Below are 27,500 nucleotides of genomic sequence, written 5' to 3' on the forward strand. Positions count from 1 at the left end.
TGACTTATATGAACAAATATTGAATTTCACGATATTTTTCACAACACTATTGAAATATAGGAGTATCTCACTATGAGGAATCAATTTCCTTTTCGTTCGGTTTATTACAAAATAATAAATTCAGTTCTTGCGGCTGGACTTTATTATGGGTTTTTGAGCGCTTTCTCTATCAAGACCTCTCATTTATTACTTCTCCGAACTCTGGTTTTTGAGGAGGAAGAAGAAACCAAGAAGAGAATAGTAGCAAAAACTGGATTGATTATGGGGCAGATCTTACTATTCATATCAATATATTATAAACCTTTCCATATTGCTTTGACTAGACCTCGTACAATAACTGCACTCGGGTTTTTCTATCTTTTTTTCCAGATCTTCTGGAAAAGTCAGAAACGCGTTTTTGCTAACCAAAATTCCATGTCTAATCTCAGCTGTATATTTCTAAATCATCTCATTTTACAGCAGTTGCTTAACACTTGCATTTTACCAAGTTCAGCGGCAAGGAGATTAGTCAGCATTTACACGTTTCGATCCAACAACAAGATGTTATTCGTAACAAGTTCTTTTTTTGCCTGGTTCATTGGCCAAATTTTAGTATGCGAATTTTTTGAATTGGCAGGAAAACACATACGTATTGAATTGGCAGGAAAACACATAGGTAAAAATCGTTCTATTAGATCGATCATTCGATCTGACTATTTTCATTTTTTCTTTGTGATTCTCTTTTTTATGATGAGTCTCCACTCTTTTGGCAGAATACCCTCACCCATTCTTCTTCCTAAAATGAGCAACCTTTCACAAATAGAAAAGCGCGCGTTGATCTTGAAAGGTACAGATGAAGAAGAGGAAAATGACAAAATAGACGAAGAAATAGAACAAGAAATGGAAAAAATAGAACAAGAAATAGAAGAAATAGAACAGCAACGAAAACTTGCGAATCATCTGAAAAAAAAAAAAGATAGACAAAAAAAACAGGGAACAGGGGGACATTCCGACAAAGAATTCCACTCGAATTCGAATACCAGTTATTCGAAAAGCAAAATCGAAGTACTAAAAAATGAAATACGTGTAATACAAGAAAAAGAAAGAAAAAGCCTCATTAGCCCATTGCTTTTTGATTATCGACGATGGTATCGCCCATTTCGCTACATTCAAAATAATAGACTTGAGCAAGCTATAAGAAATGAAATGTCACAATATTTTTTTGATACACAACAAAGTGATGGAAAAGAAAGAATATCTTTTACCTATCCAAGGAGTTTATCAACTTTTTTTAAAGTGATCAAAAGAAAAATAAATATCCTACTAGAAAAAACTCTTTCTAATCAATTGGACAATGCTTGGGTTTCTAGAAACAAAAAAAAAATGAATCATCTGAAAAATGATTTTTTCAATAGAATTAACCATCTAGACAAAGAAAAAATAGATGGAGAAATAGAACAGGAAAAAGAACGGGAACAAAAAGCAGTGGAGATACTTGAAACAAGAACTCGATTATGTATAGAAGATGATAAGACTAAACAAGAATACTACTTACCCCAAATGTATGATCCTTTCTTAAACGGGCCATACCGTGGAAAAATCAAAAAAGAGCTTCCGCCTTCCATCATAAAAAATACTTTGATCGCAGATTCGAGAGAGACAGGTGAGCAAAATCGGTTACATGATCTTCTTCTCCCGAATTCCAATTACGAAAATTTTGACCAAAATACGAATACTTTAGAAATTGGTGATATTTTAGAAATTGATGCGTTTTCATCTATTCTAATACACAAAATAGGTAAAAAAGTCCCTCGATGGTCATACAAATTAATCAGTGAATTGGAACAACTATCATTTCACTACAGTCCGCCAGCAGAGCATGAAATTCGTTCAAGAAGGGCGGTAGGTGAATATCTTCTTTTTGATCCTCCAGAGACTCATACTACTACTAAAGCTACAGATAAAGAAACGAAGACTAATGCTAGCAAAGAGACTGATACTGTGAATAAAGAAACGAAGCCTAATGCTAGCAAAGAGACTGATACTATTGATAAAGAAACGAAGCCTAATGCTAGCAAAGAGACTGATACTATTGATAAAGAAACGAAGCCTAATGCTAGCAAAGAGACTGATACTATTGATAAAGAAACGAAGCCTAATGCTAGCAAAGAGACTGATACTATTGATAAAGAAACCAAGACTAATGCTAGCAAAGAGACTAATACTGTTGATAAAGAAACCAAGACTAATGCTAGCAAAGAGACTGATACTGTTGATAAAGAAACCAAGACTAATGCTAGCAAAGAGACTGATACTGTTGATAAAGAAACCAAGACTAATGCTAGCAAAGAGACTGATACTGTTGATAAAGAAACCAAGACTAATGCTAGCAAAGAGACTGATACTGTGAATAAAGAAACGAAGCCTAATGCTAGCAAAGAGACTGATACTGTGAATAAAGAAACCAAGACTAAAACCCCAGAAGAAGAGGCTAAAGAAGATGAAGAGAAGGGGCTTGTTTTGATGCGTTATGCACACCAACCCGATTTTAAGCACGGCTTAATCAAAGGCTCTATGCGAACTCAAAGGCGTAAAATTGTTATTGAGAAACTGTTTCAAGCAAATGCACATTCCCCCCTTTTTTTTGACAGGATAAAAAAACAAAAACTTTTTTCTTTTGCTATCCCCCGCCCGGTTCAACTGAACCGAATTTTTAGAAATTGGTCGGCGGGAAAAGGGTTCAGGATTTTAGAGTCTACAGACGAACAAACAAAAAGAGAAGAAAAACCAAAAAGAGAATCTAAAAAGAAAAACGACCGAGTAAAGGAAAAAAAGCGATTAGAGATAGGGGAAGCCTGGGATACTTTTGAAATTACCCAAATGTTAAGGGGTTGCATTTTAATAGCCCAATCAAGTCTTAGAAAAAATCTTATATTACCTTCATTGATAATCGGTAAAAATCTTGGACGTATGCTATTATTGCAAATTCCTGAATGGTCTGAAGATTTCGAGGAATGGAATAGAGAAAAGCATATTAGGTGCACTTATACTGGTAATCCGTTATCCGAAACAGAATTTCCGGAAAATTGGTTGACACAAGGTATTCAGATCAAGATTGTATATCCTTTCCATCTGAAACCTTGGCACACATCTAAACCGCTAACTTCTCGTGATGACGTTTGTTTTTTAACAATTTTTGGAAGGGAAACAGAACTGCCTTTTGGCTCTCCCCGAAAAACACCTTCCTTTTTTGAGCCCATTTTAAAGGAACTCGAAAAAAAAATTGGAAAATATGAAAAGGTTACAGCTGAAAGCGTTTTAAAAAAAATAATAATAAAATTATTTAAAAAAGTTTCAAAAGAAACAAGAACAACAAACCAAAATCTTCCGTTTATAGAAAAAGACCTCTCCAAGGGTAAACCAATTTTATTATTTAGATCGAGAGAAATAGGTGGAATGGAAAAAGAAAAAGATTCTAGAATAAGCAACCAGATAATTAATGAATCTTTTAGTCAAATTCAAAAAATTCAAATTCCAGATTGGACAAATTCTTCACTGATAGAAACTAAAATGCAAGATATGACTGATAGAACAAGTACAATCAAAAATCAAATAGAAAGAATTACCGAAGAGAAAAAAAAAGTAACTCTAGAACTAGATATTAGTACTTACAAAAAAAGTTGTAGATTAGAGTTGTCAAAAAAGATTTGGCAAATAGTAAAACTAAAAAACATAATATGTAAATTTCATTATTTTAGAAAATTTTTCATTCAAAGAATATATAACGATATTTGTTTATCTACTATTCATATTTGCCAAACGAATACACAACTCTTTGTTGAATCGACAAAAAATTTGATTGAAAAATATATTTCCAAGAATGAAACAAATAAAAAAATAATTAATAAAAAAACTAAAAATACAATTCACTTTATTTCAAATATAAAAACTTATAATAGTTGTAAGAAAAATTCAGAAATTTTTTGTGATTTATCCAACTTGTCACAAGCATATGTATTTTACAAAATATCGCAAACCGGGGTTGTTAACTTGTCTAAATTAAGATCCGTTCTTCAACATCATGGAACATCTTTCTTCCTTAAAACTCAAATGAAAGACTCCTTTCGAACACAAGGAATATTTCAGTCTGAAGTAATACATAAGAAACTTCAGCGGTCTATAACGAGTCAATGGAAAAATTGGTTAAGAGGGAATTATCAATACGATTTATCTCAGATTATCTGGTCTAGCTTAATGTCACAAAAACAAAAATGGCGAAATAGGGTGAATCGATATTGTAGGTCTCAAAAAAAAGATTTAAAAAAATGGAATTCATGTGGAAAATACCAATTAAGTCATTACAAGAAAAAAAAGGGTCCTAACTCATTATCAAATCAAAAAGATAATTTTCAAAAATGCTATAGATATGATCTTTTATCATATAAATCCATTAATAATGAAAATAAAGGTGACTCGGTTTTTTATAGATCAATCCCTCAAGTAACTAAAAGGCAAGCGGTTTCTGATAATTACAACATGTCGCAAAACTCCTTGTTTGCGATAACAGGAAGTATCCCTATCAATATTTTTATAGGAAGAATAGAAAGGGTATATATTCCATATATAGAAAAAAATCTTAATAGAAAATATTTTAATTGGGAAAATATCTATTTTGATCTTAGAAAAAAAGTGGCTATTGAATCCTGGGTCGCGGTAAATCCCAGCAGTAATCAAAAGACTCGAATTGGGACTAATAATTTTCAATTAATTGATCCAATTGATAAAGAAGAAGAGGAAGAGATCAATCCCAGCAGTAATCAAAAGACTCCAATTGGGACTAATAAGGATGAAATATTTTATGCAATTGATAAAGAAGAAGAGGAAGAGATCAATCCCGAAGAAGAGATCAATCCCGAAGAAGAGATCAATCCCAGCAGTAATCAAAAGACTCCAATTGGGACTAATAACGATCAATTAATTGATCCAATTGATAAACAAGAAAAAGACCCTTTTTATATTCCGATTAATCAAAATCCAGAAATCAATCAACCTAATTCTCCAAATTCTTTTTTTGATTGGATGGGAATGAATGAACAAATACTAAATCGTCCCATCTCGAATCTGGAACTTTGGTTCTTCCCAGAATTTGTGCGGCTTTTTAATGTATATAAAACGAAACCGTGGATTATACCAAGCAAATTACTTCTTTTAAATTCGAATCTAAGTGAAACCGATAATAAAAAGAAAAACATCGCTGAAAACCAAAATCTTGAAGAAGAAGATTCCGCGAAATCAGACATGAAAAAAGGTACAAAGAAAAGTAAAACCAATAGTGAAAAGAAAAGTGAAACCGATAGTGAAAAGAAAAGTGAAACCGATAGTGAAAAGAAAAGTGAAACCGATAGTGAAAAGAAAAGTGAAACCGATAGTGAAAAGAAAAGTGAAACCGATAGTGAAAAGAAAAGTGAAACCGATAGTGAAAAGAAAAGTGAAACCGATAGTGAAAAGAAAAGTCTAAGTACAAGAGAGCTAAGAGAGTTATTCATGAAAAAGTATTTCCTTTTGCAATTGAGATGGGATCAAAGGAATATCGGTCAAAACATTCGCAAAAATGTCCGGATATTAGCTCTCCCGAAGAGCTCGATAAATCTAGAAACCATGACTCTATCATGCATTGAAAGGAGAAAATTACAATTGAATGTAATGTGGAATTCGAAGAGCAATTTGAGTATTCTAAAATTTTTCAAAAACATGGGAGTGGCTATGGACCGCCTTGGACTGTCTGTAAAAAACAATGGGCAATTTCTTATGTATCAAACCATAGGTATTTCGTTGGTTCATAAGAGTAAAAACAAAACTAATCAACAATACCGAAAACAAAGAATAATTCGAGCTAGAGAGAACAATCATTTTGATGCGCTTGTTCTTGAAAATATTTTATCGTCTAGACGTCGTAGAGAATTGAGAATTCTAATTTGTTTCAATTCAAACAATTGGAATGATGTGGATACCAATTCCGTATTTTTCAACGAAAACGGGGTAAAAAACTGTAGTCACTTTTGGGAAGAAAGGAACCTTCGTGATAAGGAGAAAAATGAATTAATTCAATTCAAGTTTTTTCTTTGGCCCAATTATCGATTGGAAGATTTAGCTTGTATGAATCGTTATTGGTTTGATACTAATAACGGCAGTCGTTTCAGTATCTTAAGGATCCACATGTATCTACCATTGAAAATTCGTTGATAGTATTACTATATACCCTGTAGCAGGGTATATGATAGAAAACAAATGCACACATGCCTTATCTTATACCTCATTCGAATCTCACTGAATAGAGGATACAGCGTATCCATTAGACCTATAAATTATCAATGAATCCAAAGATATTCATTTCATTTTAGGTCTAATTGATTCACTTTTGTGAATACAAAAATGTACGAGATTCTTATCTGAATTCAAAATAGGATTTTGAATTCATTGGAATGGATAAACTGAGGAGTTCAGAAAGCAATTTATTCTATATCAATCATTCAAATTATTGGCATTCTTTTTATTGATCAATAAAATTCGTTAAAATATATATCAGGGAAGGGGATCAATTCTTTTTTTATGGTAAAAAACTTATTCATTTCGGTTATTTCTCAAGAAGAAACCAAAGAAAACAGAGGGTCCGTTGAATTTCAAATATTCAATTTCACCAATAAGATACAGAGACTTACTTCCCATTTAAAATTGCACAAAAAAGACTATTTATCTCAGAAAGGTTTGCGTAAAATTTTGGGAAAACGTCAACGGCTGCTAGCTTATTTGTCAAAAAAAAATAAAGTACGTTATAAAGAATTAATTGAGAAATTGGATATTCGAGAGACAAAAACTCATTAATTTTTAATTTGAGGAGTCATTTGTTTTTAACTTATTTGTTTCGTTTCAATTTTGATGAACCTCTTTTCACATTCAGCAATTCATGGAAGAATTACATGGAAGAACGAATCGGTAAAAAATTTATGACTGCACCAGCTACAAGAAAAGACCTCATGATAGTCAATATGGGTCCTCACCACCCATCAATGCATGGTGTTCTTCGACTTATTCTTACTCTCGATGGTGAAGATGTTATTGACTGCGAACCAATATTGGGTTATTTACACAGAGGGATGGAGAAAATTGCGGAAAACCGAACAATTATACAATATTTGCCCTATGTCACACGTTGGGATTATTTAGCTACTATGTTTACAGAAGCAATAACCGTAAATGGACCTGAACGATTGAGCAATATTCAAGTACCTAAAAGAGCTAGCTATATCAGAGTCATTATGTTGGAGTTAAGTCGTATAGCTTCCCATTTGTTATGGCTCGGTCCATTTATGGCGGATATTGGGGCGCAGACTCCTTTCTTCTATATTTTTCGAGAAAGAGAGTTGATATATGACCTATTCGAAGCTGCCACCGGTATGCGAATGATGCATAATTTTTTTCGTATCGGGGGAGTAGCTGCTGATCTACCCCATGGCTGGATAGATAAATGTTTGGATTTTTGCAATTATTTTTTAACAGGGGTTGCTGAATATCAAAAACTTATTACACAGAATCCCATTTTTTTAGAACGAGTTGAAGGTATAGGCACTATTAGGGCAGAAGAAGCACTCAATTGGGGTTTATCCGGACCAATGCTACGAGCTTCGGGAATCGAATGGGATCTTCGTAAAATCGATCAGTATGAGTGTTACGACGAATTTGCTTGGGAGGTTCAATGGCAAAAAGAGGGGGATTCTTTAGCTCGTTATTTAGTAAGAATCGGCGAAATGGAAGAATCCATAAAAATGATTCAACAGGCCCTGGAAGGAATTCCGGGGGGGCCTTATGAGAATTTAGAAATCCGACGTTTTGATAGAGTAAAACATCCCCAATGGAATGATTTTGAATACCGATTCATTGCTAAAAAAACCTCTCCTATTTTTGAATTAGCGAAGCAAGAACTTTATGTGAGAGTCGAAGCTCCAAAGGGAGAATTGGGAATTTTTCTGATAGGAGATCAGAGCGTTTTTCCTTGGAGATGGAAAATTCGTCCACCGGGTTTGATCAATTTGCAAATTCTTCCTCAGGTGGTTAAAAGAATGAAATTGGCTGATATTATGACGATACTAGGTAGCATAGATATCATTATGGGGGAAGTTGATCGTTGAAATGATAATTGATACAACACAAATCCAGGCTATCCATTCCTTTTCCGGATTGGAATCCGTAAAAGTCAAAGAAGTCTATGGGATCATATGGATACTTGCCCCTATTTTTACTATTGTATTAGGAATCACAATGGGTTTACTAGTAATTGTTTGGTTAGAAAGGGAAATATCCGCGGGAATACAACAACGTATTGGCCCCGAATATGCGGGTCCTTTAGGAATTCTTCAAGCTTTAGCAGATGGTATCAAACTCCTTTTGAAAGAAAGCCTTCTTCCATCTCGAGGGGATACTCGCTTATTCCGTATCGGACCTTCCATAGCAGTGATATCCGTTTTTCTAAGTTATTTAGTAATTCCTTTTGGTTATAAGCTTGTTTTAGCCGATCTTAGTATTGGGGTTTTTTTCTGGATCGCCGCTTCAAGTATTGCTCCCGTTGGACTTCTTATGTCCGGATATGGATCAAATAATAAATATTCCTTTTTAGAGAGAATCATTGAGATATTGAAAATAAAAAAGTCTCTTTTAGAGAAGAAAGCGCTGAACTAGAAAGGTAAAAAGCCGATATATTGGAAAGCGAATTCGCAAAAAGGTGAATTTAAAAGAATTAATAGATTTTTTTTTATAAAATACAGCTGCCTTGGAACGAGCACAAGCTACTATACAAGCTCCAGAGGGTTCTTTGAAAAAGGAAGGACATTCTTTAATCCGAACTACAAATGGACTGAGAGAAGCTCAGTTTGTACTGATCGAACGCAATGATTCTTTGAATGAAAGAGATTTCCTACTCAGAAAATATCACAAGATGTTATCTTGGATATATTTTGATCGTAATTTGGAAGAAGAAACTCCTCCTATTTTGCGATTCGAACCTTCTACTATTTTTGAATTAGAACTTTCTACTCTTTGGGGAGGAGAACCTTCGCGTCCTACTAATGAAACAAATGAAAGAAATAAATCTTGTAATTATAGTCGGATAGCCAATACAAAACTCTTACCCAATTTAAGTCATTTTAAACATAAGAACTTAATTTGGGTAAGTTTTTTTTTAACCTAGTATAATTGAGTTTTCTTAATTTTTGTAAAACAGAAAAATAAAGATTGATACAAAAAAGAAATAAAAAAACAAATAAAAAGGAATTCTCGCATATCCTAAATATTTTATACCCTCGCTAGCAATAAAACTAAGAAAAGCAAAACAATTAAATATTTGGTCAATAATTCTTAAATCAAAACAACGAATAATTTGAGAAAACCTTCGCACTTGGCAAACAAAAAAATTCTTATAAAAAGTATCTATATAAGCACGATTATAGGCCCAGTCATATATCACAAAGACTATTTTGTCGCGAATAACTCTCTTAAGGCTTTTTTGATGAAACGAATTAATTAATAGAAAACTTTTGAAAGACGAATAGGTGGGTTTATATAATAAAAATGCTATAAATATTCCGCAATAAGCAATCCCCACGGAAATTACCGTATGCTTTAAGAACTCAGCTAAATCTGTTGAATTAGTGTGATCCAAAAGATAAATAGCAGGATGTAACCATTGGGTTAAGATGTCGAGATTGAAACCAAGCTCCTTCGGAATTCCTAAGAATCCAATTACAAAAGTTACAAAACACAATAGAATTTGTGGAAATAACATAGTATTTTCTGATTCAAAGGGATCAGAAGTATAAGAAAATTTGGTTTGATTCTCCCCTTTCTCATCAATTGTGAAAAAGCGAAAATTTTTGTTAATTGGCTTTGAACCCTTTTTTCCCCATAGAGACATTGAATCAAGAGGGTTATTTTTTTTTCCACTATAATTTTGAAAACCAACGTTTAAATGTCCTTCAAAAGTCATTAAATAAATCCGAAACATATAAAATGCGGTTAATCCCACAGTGCCCCAAGCTATTAGGGCGAAAATCGGCGAATAAAGCCAGCTATCATTAAGAATTTCATCTTTTGACCAAAAACAAGCAAGGGGCGGAATACCACAAAGTGAAAGTGTACCTAATAAAAAAGCACCTTTGGTTATCGGTACGTGTTTTGTTAAACCGCCCATAATAACCATATTCTGACTTTTTTCGGGAGAATAACCAATAATAGTCTCCATTGAATGAATAACGGATCCTGCTGCTAAGAATAATAATGCCTTGGAATAAGCATGAGTAATCAAATGAAATAAAGCACTTCGGTAAGACCCCATTCCTAGAGCTAACATCATATAACCCAATTGAGACATTGTGGAATAAGCTAAACCTCTTTTAATGTCTTGTTGAGCAAGAGCTAAAGTAGCTCCTAATAAAACTGTTATGATTCCTATCAAGGAGATGAAATACATTATGGAAGGTATAACTAAGAAAAGAGGAAGAAGCCTAGCTACAAGAAAAATTCCCGCTGCTACTAAGGTAGCAGCATGTATAAGAGCCGAAATCGGAGTAGGTCCCTCCATGGCATCGGGTAACCAGACATGAAGAGGAAATTGCGCGGATTTCGCAATTGCACCGACAAATAACAGCGCAGCGCATAAAGTAACAAATAAAAGATTGACCTCTTTGCTCGAAATCAAATTATTCAATATTTGGAATAACTCCCGAAATTCAAAACTGCCTGTTATCCAATAAAAGCCTAAAATTCCTAATAATAAACCAAAATCCCCTACACGATTAGTTACAAACGCTTTTTCGCAAGCATTTGCCGCACCGGGTCGTGTAAACCAAAACCCTATTAATAGATACGAACATAGTCCAACCAATTCCCAAAAAATATAAATTTGTATAAAATTAGAACTAGTAACTAATCCCAACATGGCAGCACAGAAAAAACTCATATAAGCAAAAAATCTCAAATATCCTTCATCATGAGCCATATAATTATCACTATAAATAAGAACCATAATTCCAACAGTAGTGATTAATATTGACATAATAGAAGTAAGTGGGTCGATCAAGTAACCGAATTCAAAAGAAAAATCATTATTTATTATCCAAGACCATACATATTGATAGATAGAACCCCTATTTATTTGCTGAATAGATAGATAGATTGAAAATGCCATCACTATACTTAACAATAAAACACTCTGAAAAGACCACATACGACGAAGATTTTTTGTTACCGTGGGAAAAATAAGAAGTCCTGCTCCTATTAACATAGGAACTAGAAGGGGAACAAAAGGTATGATCCACGCATATTGATATGTTTGTTCCATAAACAGTTTGAGTCTTAATTAATTATTTCCGATTCACCCGATTTTATTTTATCTCTTTTGAAAAGAGTCAATAAAAAAGAAAAAAATATGTACTAACTTAAACCAAACTGACAACTAAAATAAACTTTATAGAATTTTCTATTGTGAATTATTCTTAGTTAAAAACTTTCAATTATTCAAATCAAGAAGTTACAATTGGTCAAATAATCTGAAATAGATTCATTAGCAGTTTCCTTTTATTTTTAAAACGAAAATTAGGTCTCTTTTCTTTTTATCCAAGGGAAAAGGATTACAGCTTTCAATTTCATTAAGCAAGAGTAGAGTTTTGATCTTAAACCTTTCAATTGCACGTAGAACGATGAAAATAGGACGTTTTAGTTTCTTTTTCATTAGAATTATAATTCTAAGATGAAGTTAAACTAATTTGATGATTTCTACAGCACATCGAATTCTATAGATTTTATTTTATGAATAATGCGAAATAGAGATAGCAATCAAAACAAACGAATCGTTTTTACGAATATATTATGAGAATAATAAAAAAAGATAGAATAAAAAAAAGCTAGTATAGTAAATAGTAAAAACGATTCATTTTGCGCAATAGATGTCTTTCACATCCAGTTTTAACCTAAAATTAAGTAATTTCTTCATTTTTAAATGGCAGTTCCAAAAAAACGTATTTCGAAATCAAAAAAGCGTATTCGTAAAAATACTTGGAAAAGAAAGAGCTTTTGGACAGCATTAAAAGCTTTTTCGTTAGGAAAATCCCTTTCGACCGGGAATTTGAAAAGTTTTTTTGTATCACAAACAAATAAAAAAACGTTGGAATAATCTGAGTCGACTTTTTTTTTAGACTAAAATTTCATGACTTCGGCTTTCTATTGATTTATACGATTTATTATTTAGAGTTAATATAGAACTGGGAAATCGAATGCCCTGCTCTTAGCTCTTATGATACGAGAATACGAAATCCTAGATTTACTCATCTTTTTACTTAACTTAAAAAAAATAATACCTTTGAGGGTTCCCAAACATCATTTCGAGGGGGGCGAGTCTTATTTTCCCCATCAACCTATTTGTTTATGACAAGTAACACTTTTATAGAGTAATATAATAAATAGAGTAAAGTAATACAATAAGGCGGATATGAAGATCTTTCGGTTTAGTTAACGAATCGTTGAGACTTATGAATTACTTTTGAAAATTGAAACCATTTTTTATTTTGGGTAACTTTCTGACTTTTTCTTTTTGATGAATTCTTATACGGATTCCCAAGACTATCTTGTCATGTAATAAATATTGACAAAAGCCCCGATTTTTAAAATCAAGTAAAAAATAAGAAAATAAGTATGTTATATCTGCATAATCGGTTAATTATAAGTGCTTTAAAATAGGTATATAGGTATTGCTAAAATTCATTTTTTTGTTTTGATTTCTGAAATCAAGACAAAAAAATGGAAACCAAAATTTTTGTTTTGAATTCGACCCCTGGTTACCGGAGTTTAATTCCAAGCGAGCCAAAAATACACGAAAACCATAATTAATAAGTATAAGTGAAATAAAACAAAGACTCTAAACTGAAATAATAAAAACTTTCAAATTCATATTTGAACAAATTTTTATGTATAAAATTGAACCATACTATACTGAATTTCCCTTTCAAATCTTGACGTTTGCTTACTCATAGCCTATAATGAATTAGACTATTATGGATTCACGACACGCCGCTATGGTGAAATTGGTAGACACGCTGCTCTTAGGAAGCAGTGCTAGCGCATCTCGGTTCGAGTCCGAGTGGCGGCATACCGTCTTCTAAAAAAAGAAAATAGACCTTATAATCTTATAAGGAATTCAATTCCCGATTTCCTTTTTCAAAATTTTCTTAGGTAATTGGGGGGCTAGACTCTTCGTTGTTTAAGCTTTTTTTTATGATATTTTCAACCTTAGAGCATATATTAACTCATATTTCCCTTTCGATCATTTTCATTTTAATGACAATTCATTTGATAATATTTTTAGTCGACGAAATAAGAAAACTATATGATTCATCAGAAAAGGGCATGCTAGTAACTTTTTTCTGTATAACAGGATTATTAGCTACTCATTGGATTTCTTCGGAACATTTCCCACTAAGTGATTTATATGAATCATTCATTTTCCTTTCATGGAGTTTCGCTCTGATTCATATCATTCCGTATTTCACAAAAAATACAAAATTTTTAAGCAAAATAATCAGCCCAAGCGCTATTTTTACCCAAGGTTTTGCTACTTCAGGTCTTTTAACAGAAATACATCAATCTTCAATATTAGTACCCGCTCTTAAATCCGAGTGGTTAATAATGCACGTAAGTATGATGATATTGGGCTATGCAGCCCTTTTATGCGGATCATTATTATCAGTAGCACTTCTGGTCATTACATTTCGCAAAAACGGAAAGCTTTTTTCGGGGGGCAACGATTTTTTAACTGAGTCATTTTTATTTGGGGAAAATCTTTTTCAAAAGACTTCTTTTTTTTCTGCTAAGAATTATTATAGGACCCAATTCATTCAACAATTGGATTTTTGGAGTTATCGGGTTATTAGTCTAGGATTTCTCTTTTTAACCATAGGAATACTTTCGGGAGCAGTGTGGGCTAACGAAGCGTGGGGATCTTATTGGAGTTGGGACCCAAAAGAAACTTGGGCTTTTATTACTTGGATTGTATTCGCAATTTTTTTACATACTCGAACAAATCTAAATTTGCAGAGTGTAAATTCCGCAATTGTCGCATCTATTGTGGCATCTATAGGCTTTCTTATAATTTGGATATGCTATTTTGGAGTCAATCTAGTAGGAATAGGTCTCCATAGTTATGGTTCATTTCCATCAACATCTAGTTGAATTCAAAAAACGTTCTTACAAATCTAAGAGAGTGCAGCATATAATACATAAAAAAGATAAAATACTATAATAATTAGAATAATATAATAAAAAAAGATAGAATAAAGATTAAAACTTTGTGTGAACGAGTACACGTACCGTTTGAATCAATACAATATTTGATTCAAACGGTACGCGGGTGGTTCAAATTGATTGTTTTTAGTTAACTGAAGAGAAGAAAAAACCTTCCTTTTTGCATTTACAACGAACGTTTTTTTTTAAACTTTTTTTAGGATTTTGGTTTTATTTATAAGACTTGTCGATAAAAAAAATGAGATAGAATAACTTCGACCTTTTCAACTGATAGTGAAAGAACGAAATCGGGGTACATACCAATACCTATGACAGGTAACAAAATGGAGATAGAAAGAAATAACTCTCGCGGTCCAGAATCCAAAAAAGAAGAGTTGGGGGCATTAAATAGCTTGTATCCATAAAACATCTGGCGTAACATAGATAATGAATAAATAGGAGTTAATATAATTCCAATTGCCATTACAAAAGAAATGAGTATTTTGGACATGAAAAGATATTTTTTGGCGCTAATTATTCCAAAAAATACTAGTAATTCGGCAACAAAACCGCTCATACCTGGTAATGCAAGGGAAGCCATTGAAAAGCTACTGAACATCGTGAATATTTTTGGCATTTGAATAGCTATTCCCCCCATTTCGTCAAGATAAACAAGCCGTATTCTATCATAAGTCGTTCCCGCCAAGAAAAAAAGTGCAGCACCAATAAATCCATGAGAAATTATTTGTAAAAGAGCTCCATTAAGTCCCGTATCGGTCATAGAACCAATTCCTATAATTATAAAACCCATATGAGATACAGAGGAATAGGCTATTCGTCTTTTTAAATTTCGTTGTCCAAGAGATGTTAAAGCTGCATAGATCATTTGTATTGTGCCTACTATCACCAAATAGGGAGAAAATAGAGAATGGACGTGAGGAAATAATTCCATATTGATTCGAATCAATCCATATGCTCCCATTTTTAATAAGATTCCGGCTAGAAGCATACAAGTACTATAATGTGCTTCTCCGTGGGTATCGGGTAACCATGTATGTAGGGGTAAAATAGGTGATTTGACAGCAAAAGCAATAAAAAATCCAATATAGAATATTATTTCTAAAGCCGCGGGGTATGACTGATTTACTGATGTTTCAAAATTGAATGTTGGTTCATTCGAACCATATAAAGTAAGACCCAAAACTCCCATTAATAGAAAAATGGAACCCCCTGCCGTATACAAAATAAATTTTGTAGCTGAGTATAGACGTTTCTTCCCCCCCCACATGGATAGAAGTAGATAAACGGGAATTAATTCTAATTCCCACATGATGAAAAAAAGGAAAAGGTCTCGAGAAGCAAATGATCCTATTTGACCACTGTACATTGCTAACATCAGGAAATGAAATAATCGAGAATCGCGAGTAACTGGCCGGGCCGCTAAAGTAGCTAAAGTGGTTATAAATCCTGTCAATAAAATAGGGCCTACAGAAAGTCCATCTATTCCCAATCTCCAATGGCAATCAAAAAAATTGATCCATTTATAAGTCTCCTCTAGTTGGATTAATGGATCGTCCACCTGGAAATGAAAACAAAATGCATAAGTCGTTATAAGGAGTTCTAAAATACATATACAAAGTGTATACCATCTAATTACCCTATTTCCTTTATGGGGAAGAAAGAAAACGATGGAACCCGCAAATATTGGAAAAACGACAATTATTGTTAACCAAGGAAAAAAATTCGTGGTAAAGACAAGATACACTTGGCCCACAAAACCCGTGCTCGAAAATCAAAATATTTGAGGCACGGGTTTTCAGTAAAAAATTGAAATGGATTCCGGTATAGTTTTCTGGAACATATCAATAAGCTAGACCCATACTGCGAGTTGTTTCATGCCATAAATAAACTCGGACACTCAAGAAATCTGTTGGACAAGCGGATTCACATCTCTTACAACCAACACAGTCCTCTGTTCTTGGAGCGGAAGCAATTTGTTTAGCCTTACATCCGTCCCACGGTATCATTTCTAATACATCGGTAGGGCAGGCTCGGACACATTGAGTACATCCTATACATGTATCGTAAATCTTTACGGAATGTGACATTGGATCTATAGAGTTCTGAACGTCATAAATTTTCGATCTAGTAACCTTGATAAACGAATCCCTTTTTTAGATACCAGATGAATCAATGAGTTATCAGAATTTTTCTAATCAATCTACTTCTGGATTGGTTTAGGAGAGAGGGCTAAAATACTTTGATTTATTATGTTTTTGCAAACATGATCATACCTTATGTAGATGTAGCAAACCTACATGCGAATTCTAATCAATTTATCAACACTCAATATTAGAATTTCTAGGATTCATACTAATTATTCAACAAATTTGATTGGTCAATACGAGTTGATTTTCTGTTACGATAAATTGAGGAGACAATAGCCAGCCCAATAGCTGCTTCCGCAGCTGCAATAGCTATAATAAAAATTGAGAAAATGTCTCCTTTTAATTGACGATTATCAAAAAAATACGAAAATGTTACCAAATTCATATTAACTGCATTAAGTATAAGTTCAAGACACATAAGGGCTCTAACCATATTTCGACTTGTGATCAATCCATAGATACCGATAGAAAATAAAAAGGCACTCAACACAAGGGCATGCTCGAGCATCATTCAAAAACTCCTTATCAATCTTGACTTGTTTCAATAAGAAAAAACAATTCAACCGATTCGATTGACTACTGTATAACAAATATGTAACAACAAAATCTAGCGGTAATAGATTGACTTCACGCTAAAGGCTTTCAATTTTCGATTTATACAGTATACAGCAAAAAAAGAATTGAAGGAAAATGAATGGGGTAAAAGTTTTATTTGAATTCTTTGAAAATTTGAATATCAATTTTTTATTGACGAGCTACAACAATTGCACCTATTAGAGCAACTAAAAGAATTATTGAAATGAATTCAAATGGAAGAAAAAAATCTGTTGATAAATGAATTCCAATTTGTTGACTATTGCTTATCAAATCTTGCTCGATAATCTGGTTTGATCGTGTAGTCCAAATAATACCGTACCATGACGTATCTAGAATAGTCGAAATTAGTGAAATAAAAAGACTTATACAAACTTGTGAAGTAATACCATCTCCAAGGGTCCAAAGAGGAAAATCATTTGAATATTCTGAACCATTCAAGAACATCACAGCAAAAAGAATTAAAACATTTATCGCTCCTACATAAATGAGTAGCTGTGCAGCAGCTACAAAATAGGAGTTAGATAGAATATAGAATAAGGATATACAAACAAGAACCAATCCCAACGAAAAGGCCGAATAAATTGGATTGGGAAATAATACTACTCCTATACCCCCTAATATAAGACCTGATCCTAAAAAAACTAAAAGAAAATCATGTATTGGTCCAGGTAAATCCATTTTTTATCAATTCTAAAAAAAAATATAAATCGAAGAATTTCATGATTTTATTGACCTGACCAGGAAAAAGAAGTTATTCATATGTCATTCTTTATTCATCCAAAGAAAAACCCTGTTTATTCTTATCTCATTTATTCTTTTTGAAATCATTATTTTGACTAGTTACTAGAACAATAATCTAAACATAGAAATCAATTTTCTAGCCAAACGAAGTTACGAGTCTCACTAACCAATCAATAGGTTGAATTGACCAAGCAAAAGAATATCATTTTTTTAGACCCAAACTGAGCTTAGTAATTGGTAATTTTGTTTAATCAATAGTTTATTCATTTTTAATTTGAGGTAAATTCGAAATTTTTCGAATTGTATAATCCTCAATTACTGACATTGGTAACCGACCCAAAGCAATTTGATTAAAATTCAATTCATGCCGATCATAAGTAGAAAGTTCATATTCTTCAGTCATTGATAAACAATTTGTTGGACAATATTCAACACAATTACCGCAAAATATACAAAGTCCAAAATCAATACTGTAATTAAGCAATCGTTTCTTGCGAATATCTGTTTCCAATTGCCAATCAACAACAGGTAAATCTATAGGACATACACGAACACAAACTTCACAAGCAATGCATTTATCAAATTCAAAATGGATTCGGCCTCGAAAGCGTTCTGGTGTGATCAATTTTTCATAGGGATATTGAATAGTTACGGGTAAACGATTTGCATGGGACAGGGTAATCATGAAACCTTGGCCGATATACCTGGCAACTCGTATTGTTTGTTGACCATAATTCCTGAGTTCAGTTACCATAGGGAACATATCGTGAATATCTATAAAAAATTTATGCTTGTTTCTTTCTCTTGTTTGAGGCAAGCCGTCAATCTTGAATATTGTAGTCTTTTACAGTGAAAGAAGTTGAGACGAAGTTGTTAATAATAGATTACCTAGAGAAATAGGTAAAAGAAATTTCCATCCAAGATTTAATAGTTGGTCCATTCTGAGCCTTGGTAAAGTCCATCTTGTTGCAATAGAAATGAACAAGAACGAAAAGGTTTTAGCTAATGTAATAACGATACTTACTATTGTTCCAAAGACTTTACCCCTTTTAGTTATGTCAAAAAGCTCAGGGACAAATATGTATGGAATAGAAAGATTCCAGCCCCCTAAGTAAAGAACTGTTACAAATAATGAAGAAATTAGTAGATTCAGATATGAAGCAACGTAAAATAAACCAAATTTGATGCCTGAATATTCGGTTTGATACCCCGCTACTAATTCTTCTTCCGCTTCTGGTAAATCAAAAGGTAAGCGCTCGCATTCGGCTAAAGAAGAAATTATAAAAATGATAAACCCTATCGGTTGACGCCACAAATGCCACCCCCAAAACCCATACTTTGACTGGGCTTCAACTATATCAACTGTACTTGAACTGTTAGATAATCATAGTCGATGATAACATTACTGTTATCATCGCTATTCCAGAACCGTACATGAGATTTTCATCTCATACGGCTCCTCAGAAGTCAAAAATAAATCTAAGGACTCTTCCATATTATTGATATGGGTGTCGGATAGATAGAGTCGAGAATTAAATATTCTACGGTCCCGAATTATACCAATTGAATTCTGTCTGCTATATAAATTAAGTGCTTCGGAATTGATCTCAATCTTTTAAGAATTTTCGTTGGTCTTTGTTTATTAATAACTTCATCTTTCAATAAAACAAAAAATTTGTTTTGTTTGTAGCAATATCACATAGACATTTCAACCTCTCATTTTCTTCAATTACGAAAAAGAATTAGCCATTTGTTCATGAATCGTGATAAAGATTTTGTCTCTTGATTTATTTTATTTCCTATGCCGAATAAAATCAATCTCACCTTTTTATTTTTATTTCGCTCCTATTCTCCTTTCTCAGAAAAAAGGGGACTTGGACCAAAGTAAAAGATTACTTCGTTCTTTATAGTTATTTTCTTAATCCGTGAATAGGAGGATACTCTGGATCAGGATCGTGGGGAGTACTTCTTGATTATTTCTACTAACTTCAAGTCCCCATTTGAATTCCTTATATGTAGAGAAATATCCTGTTGGATAACTTACATAATCTTTATTACAAATCCTTTGTGTATCTTGGTCTTCCTACCCATCCACTCGTTTTTGAAATCTCTCCTTATGGAAATACATCTAGGATATATAGATAGTAAAAACTCCATACAGTTGATCTTTGAAACCCGCTTCCGGCTATGATGACGAATTCACCAAGCTTGGGGGTAAAAAGCAAACATAAAAAAGTTTTTTTATGTTTGCTTTTTTAACTTTATTCTTGTACATAGGAAAGAAGACTTAATCTTTGTACTGCCAAATTCGAAGCCGCTTTTTTTTCACTCATATAACTATCTAGTTTCCTTTATCATCCTCAAGTACCCAATATTCTAGAAGAACTACGAACACTAAAAAATATGTATATAAAAAAAAGAATAAATCATCCTAAAGATCTTAATAGAAGGATTATTCTTATAAAAGAAAAACATTGAATAAAAATATGAAAATAAAAATACCGCATATATAGCACCCATAGAAAAAAAAGGATAGATAGACATAAGAAATATTACTAGAAATATTACTCAAAAATGATAGAGAATTACTTTTCTTTTAAAGTGTTTTTTTTTTGCTTCGCTTATTACTAGCGAAGCAAGAAATTGCATTGTGGGTGCAAAAAAAAAATTGATTTCTAGTTAGCATATTTATAGTTATCATAATTTTATTGAACTTCGGTTTTTAAGAGGAAATTAATAGTTGTTCGATCTCACAAGTCAAAACTATCAAAACGCATAGAGCTTTTTTATACCTGATCGAATCACACGCAGAGAAATTGATAATACACATAAAGCTAAGGGTATTTCATAACTAATTGATTGAGCAGCTGCCCGTAGACCACCTAAAAAGGAATATTTATTATTTGATCCATATCCGGACATAAGAAGTCCAACGGGAGCAATACTTGAAGCGGCGATCCAGAAAAAAACCCCAATACTAAGATCGGCTAAAACAAGCTTATAACCAAAAGGAATTACTAAATAACTTAGAAAAACGGATATCACTGCTATGGAAGGTCCGATACGGAATAAGCGAGTATCCCCTCGAGATGGAAGAAGGCTTTCTTTCAAAAGGAGTTTGATACCATCTGCTAAAGCTTGAAGAATTCCTAAAGGACCCGCATATTCGGGGCCAATACGTTGTTGTATTCCCGCGGATATTTCCCTTTCTAACCAAACAATTACTAGTAAACCCATTGTGATTCCTAATACAATAGTAAAAATAGGGGCAAGTATCCATATGATCCCATAGACTTCTTTGACTTTTACGGATTCCAATCCGGAAAAGGAATGGATAGCCTGGATTTGTGTTGTATCAATTATCATTTCAACGATCAACTTCCCCCATAATGATATCTATGCTACCTAGTATCGTCATAATATCAGCCAATTTCATTCTTTTAACCACCTGAGGAAGAATTTGCAAATTGATCAAACCCGGTGGACGAATTTTCCATCTCCAAGGAAAAACGCTCTGATCTCCTATCAGAAAAATTCCCAATTCTCCCTTTGGAGCTTCGACTCTCACATAAAGTTCTTGCTTCGCTAATTCAAAAATAGGAGAGGTTTTTTTAGCAATGAATCGGTATTCAAAATCATTCCATTGGGGATGTTTTACTCTATCAAAACGTCGGATTTCTAAATTCTCATAAGGCCCCCCCGGAATTCCTTCCAGGGCCTGTTGAATCATTTTTATGGATTCTTCCATTTCGCCGATTCTTACTAAATAACGAGCTAAAGAATCCCCCTCTTTTTGCCATTGAACCTCCCAAGCAAATTCGTCGTAACACTCATACTGATCGATTTTACGAAGATCCCATTCGATTCCCGAAGCTCGTAGCATTGGTCCGGATAAACCCCAATTGAGTGCTTCTTCTGCCCTAATAGTGCCTATACCTTCAACTCGTTCTAAAAAAATGGGATTCTGTGTAATAAGTTTTTGATATTCAGCAACCCCTGTTAAAAAATAATTGCAAAAATCCAAACATTTATCTATCCAGCCATGGGGTAGATCAGCAGCTACTCCCCCGATACGAAAAAAATTATGCATCATTCGCATACCGGTGGCAGCTTCGAATAGGTCATATATCAACTCTCTTTCTCGAAAAATATAGAAGAAAGGAGTCTGCGCCCCAATATCCGCCATAAATGGACCGAGCCATAACAAATGGGAAGCTATACGACTTAACTCCAACATAATGACTCTGATATAGCTAGCTCTTTTAGGTACTTGAATATTGCTCAATCGTTCAGGTCCATTTACGGTTATTGCTTCTGTAAACATAGTAGCTAAATAATCCCAACGTGTGACATAGGGCAAATATTGTATAATTGTTCGGTTTTCCGCAATTTTCTCCATCCCTCTGTGTAAATAACCCAATATTGGTTCGCAGTCAATAACATCTTCACCATCGAGAGTAAGAATAAGTCGAAGAACACCATGCATTGATGGGTGGTGAGGACCCATATTGACTATCATGAGGTCTTTTCTTGTAGCTGGTGCAGTCATAAATTTTTTACCGATTCGTTCTTCCATGTAATTCTTCCATGAATTGCTGAATGTGAAAAGAGGTTCATCAAAATTGAAACGAAACAAATAAGTTAAAAACAAATGACTCCTCAAATTAAAAATTAATGAGTTTTTGTCTCTCGAATATCCAATTTCTCAATTAATTCTTTATAACGTACTTTATTTTTTTTTGACAAATAAGCTAGCAGCCGTTGACGTTTTCCCAAAATTTTACGCAAACCTTTCTGAGATAAATAGTCTTTTTTGTGCAATTTTAAATGGGAAGTAAGTCTCTGTATCTTATTGGTGAAATTGAATATTTGAAATTCAACGGACCCTCTGTTTTCTTTGGTTTCTTCTTGAGAAATAACCGAAATGAATAAGTTTTTTACCATAAAAAAAGAATTGATCCCCTTCCCTGATATATATTTTAACGAATTTTATTGATCAATAAAAAGAATGCCAATAATTTGAATGATTGATATAGAATAAATTGCTTTCTGAACTCCTCAGTTTATCCATTCCAATGAATTCAAAATCCTATTTTGAATTCAGATAAGAATCTCGTACATTTTTGTATTCACAAAAGTGAATCAATTAGACCTAAAATGAAATGAATATCTTTGGATTCATTGATAATTTATAGGTCTAATGGATACGCTGTATCCTCTATTCAGTGAGATTCGAATGAGGTATAAGATAAGGCATGTGTGCATTTGTTTTCTATCATATACCCTGCTACAGGGTATATAGTAATACTATCAACGAATTTTCAATGGTAGATACATGTGGATCCTTAAGATACTGAAACGACTGCCGTTATTAGTATCAAACCAATAACGATTCATACAAGCTAAATCTTCCAATCGATAATTGGGCCAAAGAAAAAACTTGAATTGAATTAATTCATTTTTCTCCTTATCACGAAGGTTCCTTTCTTCCCAAAAGTGACTACAGTTTTTTACCCCGTTTTCGTTGAAAAATACGGAATTGGTATCCACATCATTCCAATTGTTTGAATTGAAACAAATTAGAATTCTCAATTCTCTACGACGTCTAGACGATAAAATATTTTCAAGAACAAGCGCATCAAAATGATTGTTCTCTCTAGCTCGAATTATTCTTTGTTTTCGGTATTGTTGATTAGTTTTGTTTTTACTCTTATGAACCAACGAAATACCTATGGTTTGATACATAAGAAATTGCCCATTGTTTTTTACAGACAGTCCAAGGCGGTCCATAGCCACTCCCATGTTTTTGAAAAATTTTAGAATACTCAAATTGCTCTTCGAATTCCACATTACATTCAATTGTAATTTTCTCCTTTCAATGCATGATAGAGTCATGGTTTCTAGATTTATCGAGCTCTTCGGGAGAGCTAATATCCGGACATTTTTGCGAATGTTTTGACCGATATTCCTTTGATCCCATCTCAATTGCAAAAGGAAATACTTTTTCATGAATAACTCTCTTAGCTCTCTTGTACTTAGACTTTTCTTTTCACTATCGGTTTCACTTTTCTTTTCACTATCGGTTTCACTTTTCTTTTCACTATCGGTTTCACTTTTCTTTTCACTATCGGTTTCACTTTTCTTTTCACTATCGGTTTCACTTTTCTTTTCACTATCGGTTTCACTTTTCTTTTCACTATCGGTTTCACTTTTCTTTTCACTATTGGTTTTACTTTTCTTTGTACCTTTTTTCATGTCTGATTTCGCGGAATCTTCTTCTTCAAGATTTTGGTTTTCAGCGATGTTTTTCTTTTTATTATCGGTTTCACTTAGATTCGAATTTAAAAGAAGTAATTTGCTTGGTATAATCCACGGTTTCGTTTTATATACATTAAAAAGCCGCACAAATTCTGGGAAGAACCAAAGTTCCAGATTCGAGATGGGACGATTTAGTATTTGTTCATTCATTCCCATCCAATCAAAAAAAGAATTTGGAGAATTAGGTTGATTGATTTCTGGATTTTGATTAATCGGAATATAAAAAGGGTCTTTTTCTTGTTTATCAATTGGATCAATTAATTGATCGTTATTAGTCCCAATTGGAGTCTTTTGATTACTGCTGGGATTGATCTCTTCTTCGGGATTGATCTCTTCTTCGGGATTGATCTCTTCCTCTTCTTCTTTATCAATTGCATAAAATATTTCATCCTTATTAGTCCCAATTGGAGTCTTTTGATTACTGCTGGGATTGATCTCTTCCTCTTCTTCTTTATCAATTGGATCAATTAATTGAAAATTATTAGTCCCAATTCGAGTCTTTTGATTACTGCTGGGATTTACCGCGACCCAGGATTCAATAGCCACTTTTTTTCTAAGATCAAAATAGATATTTTCCCAATTAAAATATTTTCTATTAAGATTTTTTTCTATATATGGAATATATACCCTTTCTATTCTTCCTATAAAAATATTGATAGGGATACTTCCTGTTATCGCAAACAAGGAGTTTTGCGACATGTTGTAATTATCAGAAACCGCTTGCCTTTTAGTTACTTGAGGGATTGATCTATAAAAAACCGAGTCACCTTTATTTTCATTATTAATGGATTTATATGATAAAAGATCATATCTATAGCATTTTTGAAAATTATCTTTTTGATTTGATAATGAGTTAGGACCCTTTTTTTTCTTGTAATGACTTAATTGGTATTTTCCACATGAATTCCATTTTTTTAAATCTTTTTTTTGAGACCTACAATATCGATTCACCCTATTTCGCCATTTTTGTTTTTGTGACATTAAGCTAGACCAGATAATCTGAGATAAATCGTATTGATAATTCCCTCTTAACCAATTTTTCCATTGACTCGTTATAGACCGCTGAAGTTTCTTATGTATTACTTCAGACTGAAATATTCCTTGTGTTCGAAAGGAGTCTTTCATTTGAGTTTTAAGGAAGAAAGATGTTCCATGATGTTGAAGAACGGATCTTAATTTAGACAAGTTAACAACCCCGGTTTGCGATATTTTGTAAAATACATATGCTTGTGACAAGTTGGATAAATCACAAAAAATTTCTGAATTTTTCTTACAACTATTATAAGTTTTTATATTTGAAATAAAGTGAATTGTATTTTTAGTTTTTTTATTAATTATTTTTTTATTTGTTTCATTCTTGGAAATATATTTTTCAATCAAATTTTTTGTCGATTCAACAAAGAGTTGTGTATTCGTTTGGCAAATATGAATAGTAGATAAACAAATATCGTTATATATTCTTTGAATGAAAAATTTTCTAAAATAATGAAATTTACATATTATGTTTTTTAGTTTTACTATTTGCCAAATCTTTTTTGACAACTCTAATCTACAACTTTTTTTGTAAGTACTAATATCTAGTTCTAGAGTTACTTTTTTTTTCTCTTCGGTAATTCTTTCTATTTGATTTTTGATTGTACTTGTTCTATCAGTCATATCTTGCATTTTAGTTTCTATCAGTGAAGAATTTGTCCAATCTGGAATTTGAATTTTTTGAATTTGACTAAAAGATTCATTAATTATCTGGTTGCTTATTCTAGAATCTTTTTCTTTTTCCATTCCACCTATTTCTCTCGATCTAAATAATAAAATTGGTTTACCCTTGGAGAGGTCTTTTTCTATAAACGGAAGATTTTGGTTTGTTGTTCTTGTTTCTTTTGAAACTTTTTTAAATAATTTTATTATTATTTTTTTTAAAACGCTTTCAGCTGTAACCTTTTCATATTTTCCAATTTTTTTTTCGAGTTCCTTTAAAATGGGCTCAAAAAAGGAAGGTGTTTTTCGGGGAGAGCCAAAAGGCAGTTCTGTTTCCCTTCCAAAAATTGTTAAAAAACAAACGTCATCACGAGAAGTTAGCGGTTTAGATGTGTGCCAAGGTTTCAGATGGAAAGGATATACAATCTTGATCTGAATACCTTGTGTCAACCAATTTTCCGGAAATTCTGTTTCGGATAACGGATTACCAGTATAAGTGCACCTAATATGCTTTTCTCTATTCCATTCCTCGAAATCTTCAGACCATTCAGGAATTTGCAATAATAGCATACGTCCAAGATTTTTACCGATTATCAATGAAGGTAATATAAGATTTTTTCTAAGACTTGATTGGGCTATTAAAATGCAACCCCTTAACATTTGGGTAATTTCAAAAGTATCCCAGGCTTCCCCTATCTCTAATCGCTTTTTTTCCTTTACTCGGTCGTTTTTCTTTTTAGATTCTCTTTTTGGTTTTTCTTCTCTTTTTGTTTGTTCGTCTGTAGACTCTAAAATCCTGAACCCTTTTCCCGCCGACCAATTTCTAAAAATTCGGTTCAGTTGAACCGGGCGGGGGATAGCAAAAGAAAAAAGTTTTTGTTTTTTTATCCTGTCAAAAAAAAGGGGGGAATGTGCATTTGCTTGAAACAGTTTCTCAATAACAATTTTACGCCTTTGAGTTCGCATAGAGCCTTTGATTAAGCCGTGCTTAAAATCGGGTTGGTGTGCATAACGCATCAAAACAAGCCCCTTCTCTTCATCTTCTTTAGCCTCTTCTTCTGGGGTTTTAGTCTTGGTTTCTTTATTCACAGTATCAGTCTCTTTGCTAGCATTAGGCTTCGTTTCTTTATTCACAGTATCAGTCTCTTTGCTAGCATTAGTCTTGGTTTCTTTATCAACAGTATCAGTCTCTTTGCTAGCATTAGTCTTGGTTTCTTTATCAACAGTATCAGTCTCTTTGCTAGCATTAGTCTTGGTTTCTTTATCAACAGTATCAGTCTCTTTGCTAGCATTAGTCTTGGTTTCTTTATCAACAGTATTAGTCTCTTTGCTAGCATTAGTCTTGGTTTCTTTATCAATAGTATCAGTCTCTTTGCTAGCATTAGGCTTCGTTTCTTTATCAATAGTATCAGTCTCTTTGCTAGCATTAGGCTTCGTTTCTTTATCAATAGTATCAGTCTCTTTGCTAGCATTAGGCTTCGTTTCTTTATCAATAGTATCAGTCTCTTTGCTAGCATTAGGCTTCGTTTCTTTATTCACAGTATCAGTCTCTTTGCTAGCATTAGTCTTCGTTTCTTTATCTGTAGCTTTAGTAGTAGTATGAGTCTCTGGAGGATCAAAAAGAAGATATTCACCTACCGCCCTTCTTGAACGAATTTCATGCTCTGCTGGCGGACTGTA

The 27,500-nt window shown here is 33.1% G+C and overlaps 15 protein-coding genes and 1 non-coding gene across 16 annotated transcripts in view; 6 read left to right on the forward strand and 10 right to left on the reverse strand. All coding sequences in view use genetic code 11, as the record gives it.

Annotated features, from left to right (window-relative positions):
* The first annotated feature begins 72 nt into the window (after positions 1–72).
* On the forward strand, positions 73–6,222 carry ycf1. The gene has a single exon. It carries the CDS (start codon positions 73–75, stop codon positions 6,220–6,222), a length of 6,150 nt encoding a protein of 2,049 aa, YP_009491771.1.
* Positions 6,223–6,588: 366 nt separating this feature from the next.
* rps15 (ribosomal protein S15) lies at positions 6,589–6,861 on the forward strand. The gene has a single exon. It carries the CDS (start codon positions 6,589–6,591, stop codon positions 6,859–6,861), a length of 273 nt encoding a protein of 90 aa, YP_009491772.1.
* A 122-nt stretch (positions 6,862–6,983) lies between these two features.
* Positions 6,984–8,165, forward strand: ndhH. Its single transcript has one exon. The coding sequence runs from the start codon at positions 6,984–6,986 to the stop codon at positions 8,163–8,165; it is 1,182 nt and encodes a 393-aa protein (YP_009491773.1).
* Positions 8,166–9,235: 1,070 nt separating this feature from the next.
* On the reverse strand, positions 9,236–11,368 carry ndhF. Its single transcript has one exon. The coding sequence runs from the start codon at positions 11,366–11,368 to the stop codon at positions 9,236–9,238; it is 2,133 nt and encodes a 710-aa protein (YP_009491774.1).
* A 657-nt stretch (positions 11,369–12,025) lies between these two features.
* On the forward strand, positions 12,026–12,199 carry rpl32 (ribosomal protein L32). Its single transcript has one exon. The coding sequence runs from the start codon at positions 12,026–12,028 to the stop codon at positions 12,197–12,199; it is 174 nt and encodes a 57-aa protein (YP_009491775.1).
* An 892-nt stretch (positions 12,200–13,091) lies between these two features.
* trnL-UAG lies at positions 13,092–13,171 on the forward strand. Its single transcript has one exon. It is a non-coding gene; the product is annotated as a tRNA-Leu (tRNA).
* A 125-nt stretch (positions 13,172–13,296) lies between these two features.
* ccsA lies at positions 13,297–14,250 on the forward strand. Its single transcript has one exon. It carries the CDS (start codon positions 13,297–13,299, stop codon positions 14,248–14,250), a length of 954 nt encoding a protein of 317 aa, YP_009491776.1.
* A 286-nt stretch (positions 14,251–14,536) lies between these two features.
* ndhD lies at positions 14,537–16,048 on the reverse strand. Its single transcript is given in 1 exon segment — positions 14,537–16,048. A coding segment is annotated over 1 exon segment (1,512 nt).
* A 115-nt stretch (positions 16,049–16,163) lies between these two features.
* Positions 16,164–16,409, reverse strand: psaC. Its single transcript has one exon. It carries the CDS (start codon positions 16,407–16,409, stop codon positions 16,164–16,166), a length of 246 nt encoding a protein of 81 aa, YP_009491778.1.
* Positions 16,410–16,674: 265 nt separating this feature from the next.
* Positions 16,675–16,980, reverse strand: ndhE. The gene has a single exon. The coding sequence runs from the start codon at positions 16,978–16,980 to the stop codon at positions 16,675–16,677; it is 306 nt and encodes a 101-aa protein (YP_009491779.1).
* Positions 16,981–17,213: 233 nt separating this feature from the next.
* ndhG lies at positions 17,214–17,744 on the reverse strand. Its single transcript has one exon. The coding sequence runs from the start codon at positions 17,742–17,744 to the stop codon at positions 17,214–17,216; it is 531 nt and encodes a 176-aa protein (YP_009491780.1).
* A 322-nt stretch (positions 17,745–18,066) lies between these two features.
* Positions 18,067–18,570, reverse strand: ndhI. Its single transcript has one exon. The coding sequence runs from the start codon at positions 18,568–18,570 to the stop codon at positions 18,067–18,069; it is 504 nt and encodes a 167-aa protein (YP_009491781.1).
* An 81-nt stretch (positions 18,571–18,651) lies between these two features.
* Positions 18,652–21,173, reverse strand: ndhA. The gene is made up of 2 exons: positions 20,617–21,173; positions 18,652–19,192 (listed from the first exon to the last, which is right to left on the reverse strand). Exons 1-2 carry the CDS (start codon positions 21,171–21,173, stop codon positions 18,652–18,654), a joined length of 1,098 nt encoding a protein of 365 aa, YP_009491782.1.
* Position 21,174: 1 nt separating this feature from the next.
* ndhH lies at positions 21,175–22,356 on the reverse strand. The gene has a single exon. The coding sequence runs from the start codon at positions 22,354–22,356 to the stop codon at positions 21,175–21,177; it is 1,182 nt and encodes a 393-aa protein (YP_009491783.1).
* Positions 22,357–22,478: 122 nt separating this feature from the next.
* rps15 (ribosomal protein S15) lies at positions 22,479–22,751 on the reverse strand. Its single transcript has one exon. The coding sequence runs from the start codon at positions 22,749–22,751 to the stop codon at positions 22,479–22,481; it is 273 nt and encodes a 90-aa protein (YP_009491784.1).
* Positions 22,752–23,117: 366 nt separating this feature from the next.
* The window catches only part of ycf1, a 6,150-nt gene continuing 1,767 nt past the window's right edge, over positions 23,118–27,500 (reverse strand). The window contains exon 1 of the mRNA in view: positions 23,118–27,500. This exon is cut by the window's right edge and continues 1,767 nt beyond it. Coding sequence (YP_009491785.1) covers positions 23,118–27,500 — 4,383 coding nt within the window.

Source organism: Ipomoea triloba, chloroplast (assembly GCF_003576645.1).
Source record: "Ipomoea triloba voucher KIOM201701018921 chloroplast, complete genome".
Lineage (NCBI taxonomy): Eukaryota > Viridiplantae > Streptophyta > Magnoliopsida > Solanales > Convolvulaceae > Ipomoea > Ipomoea triloba.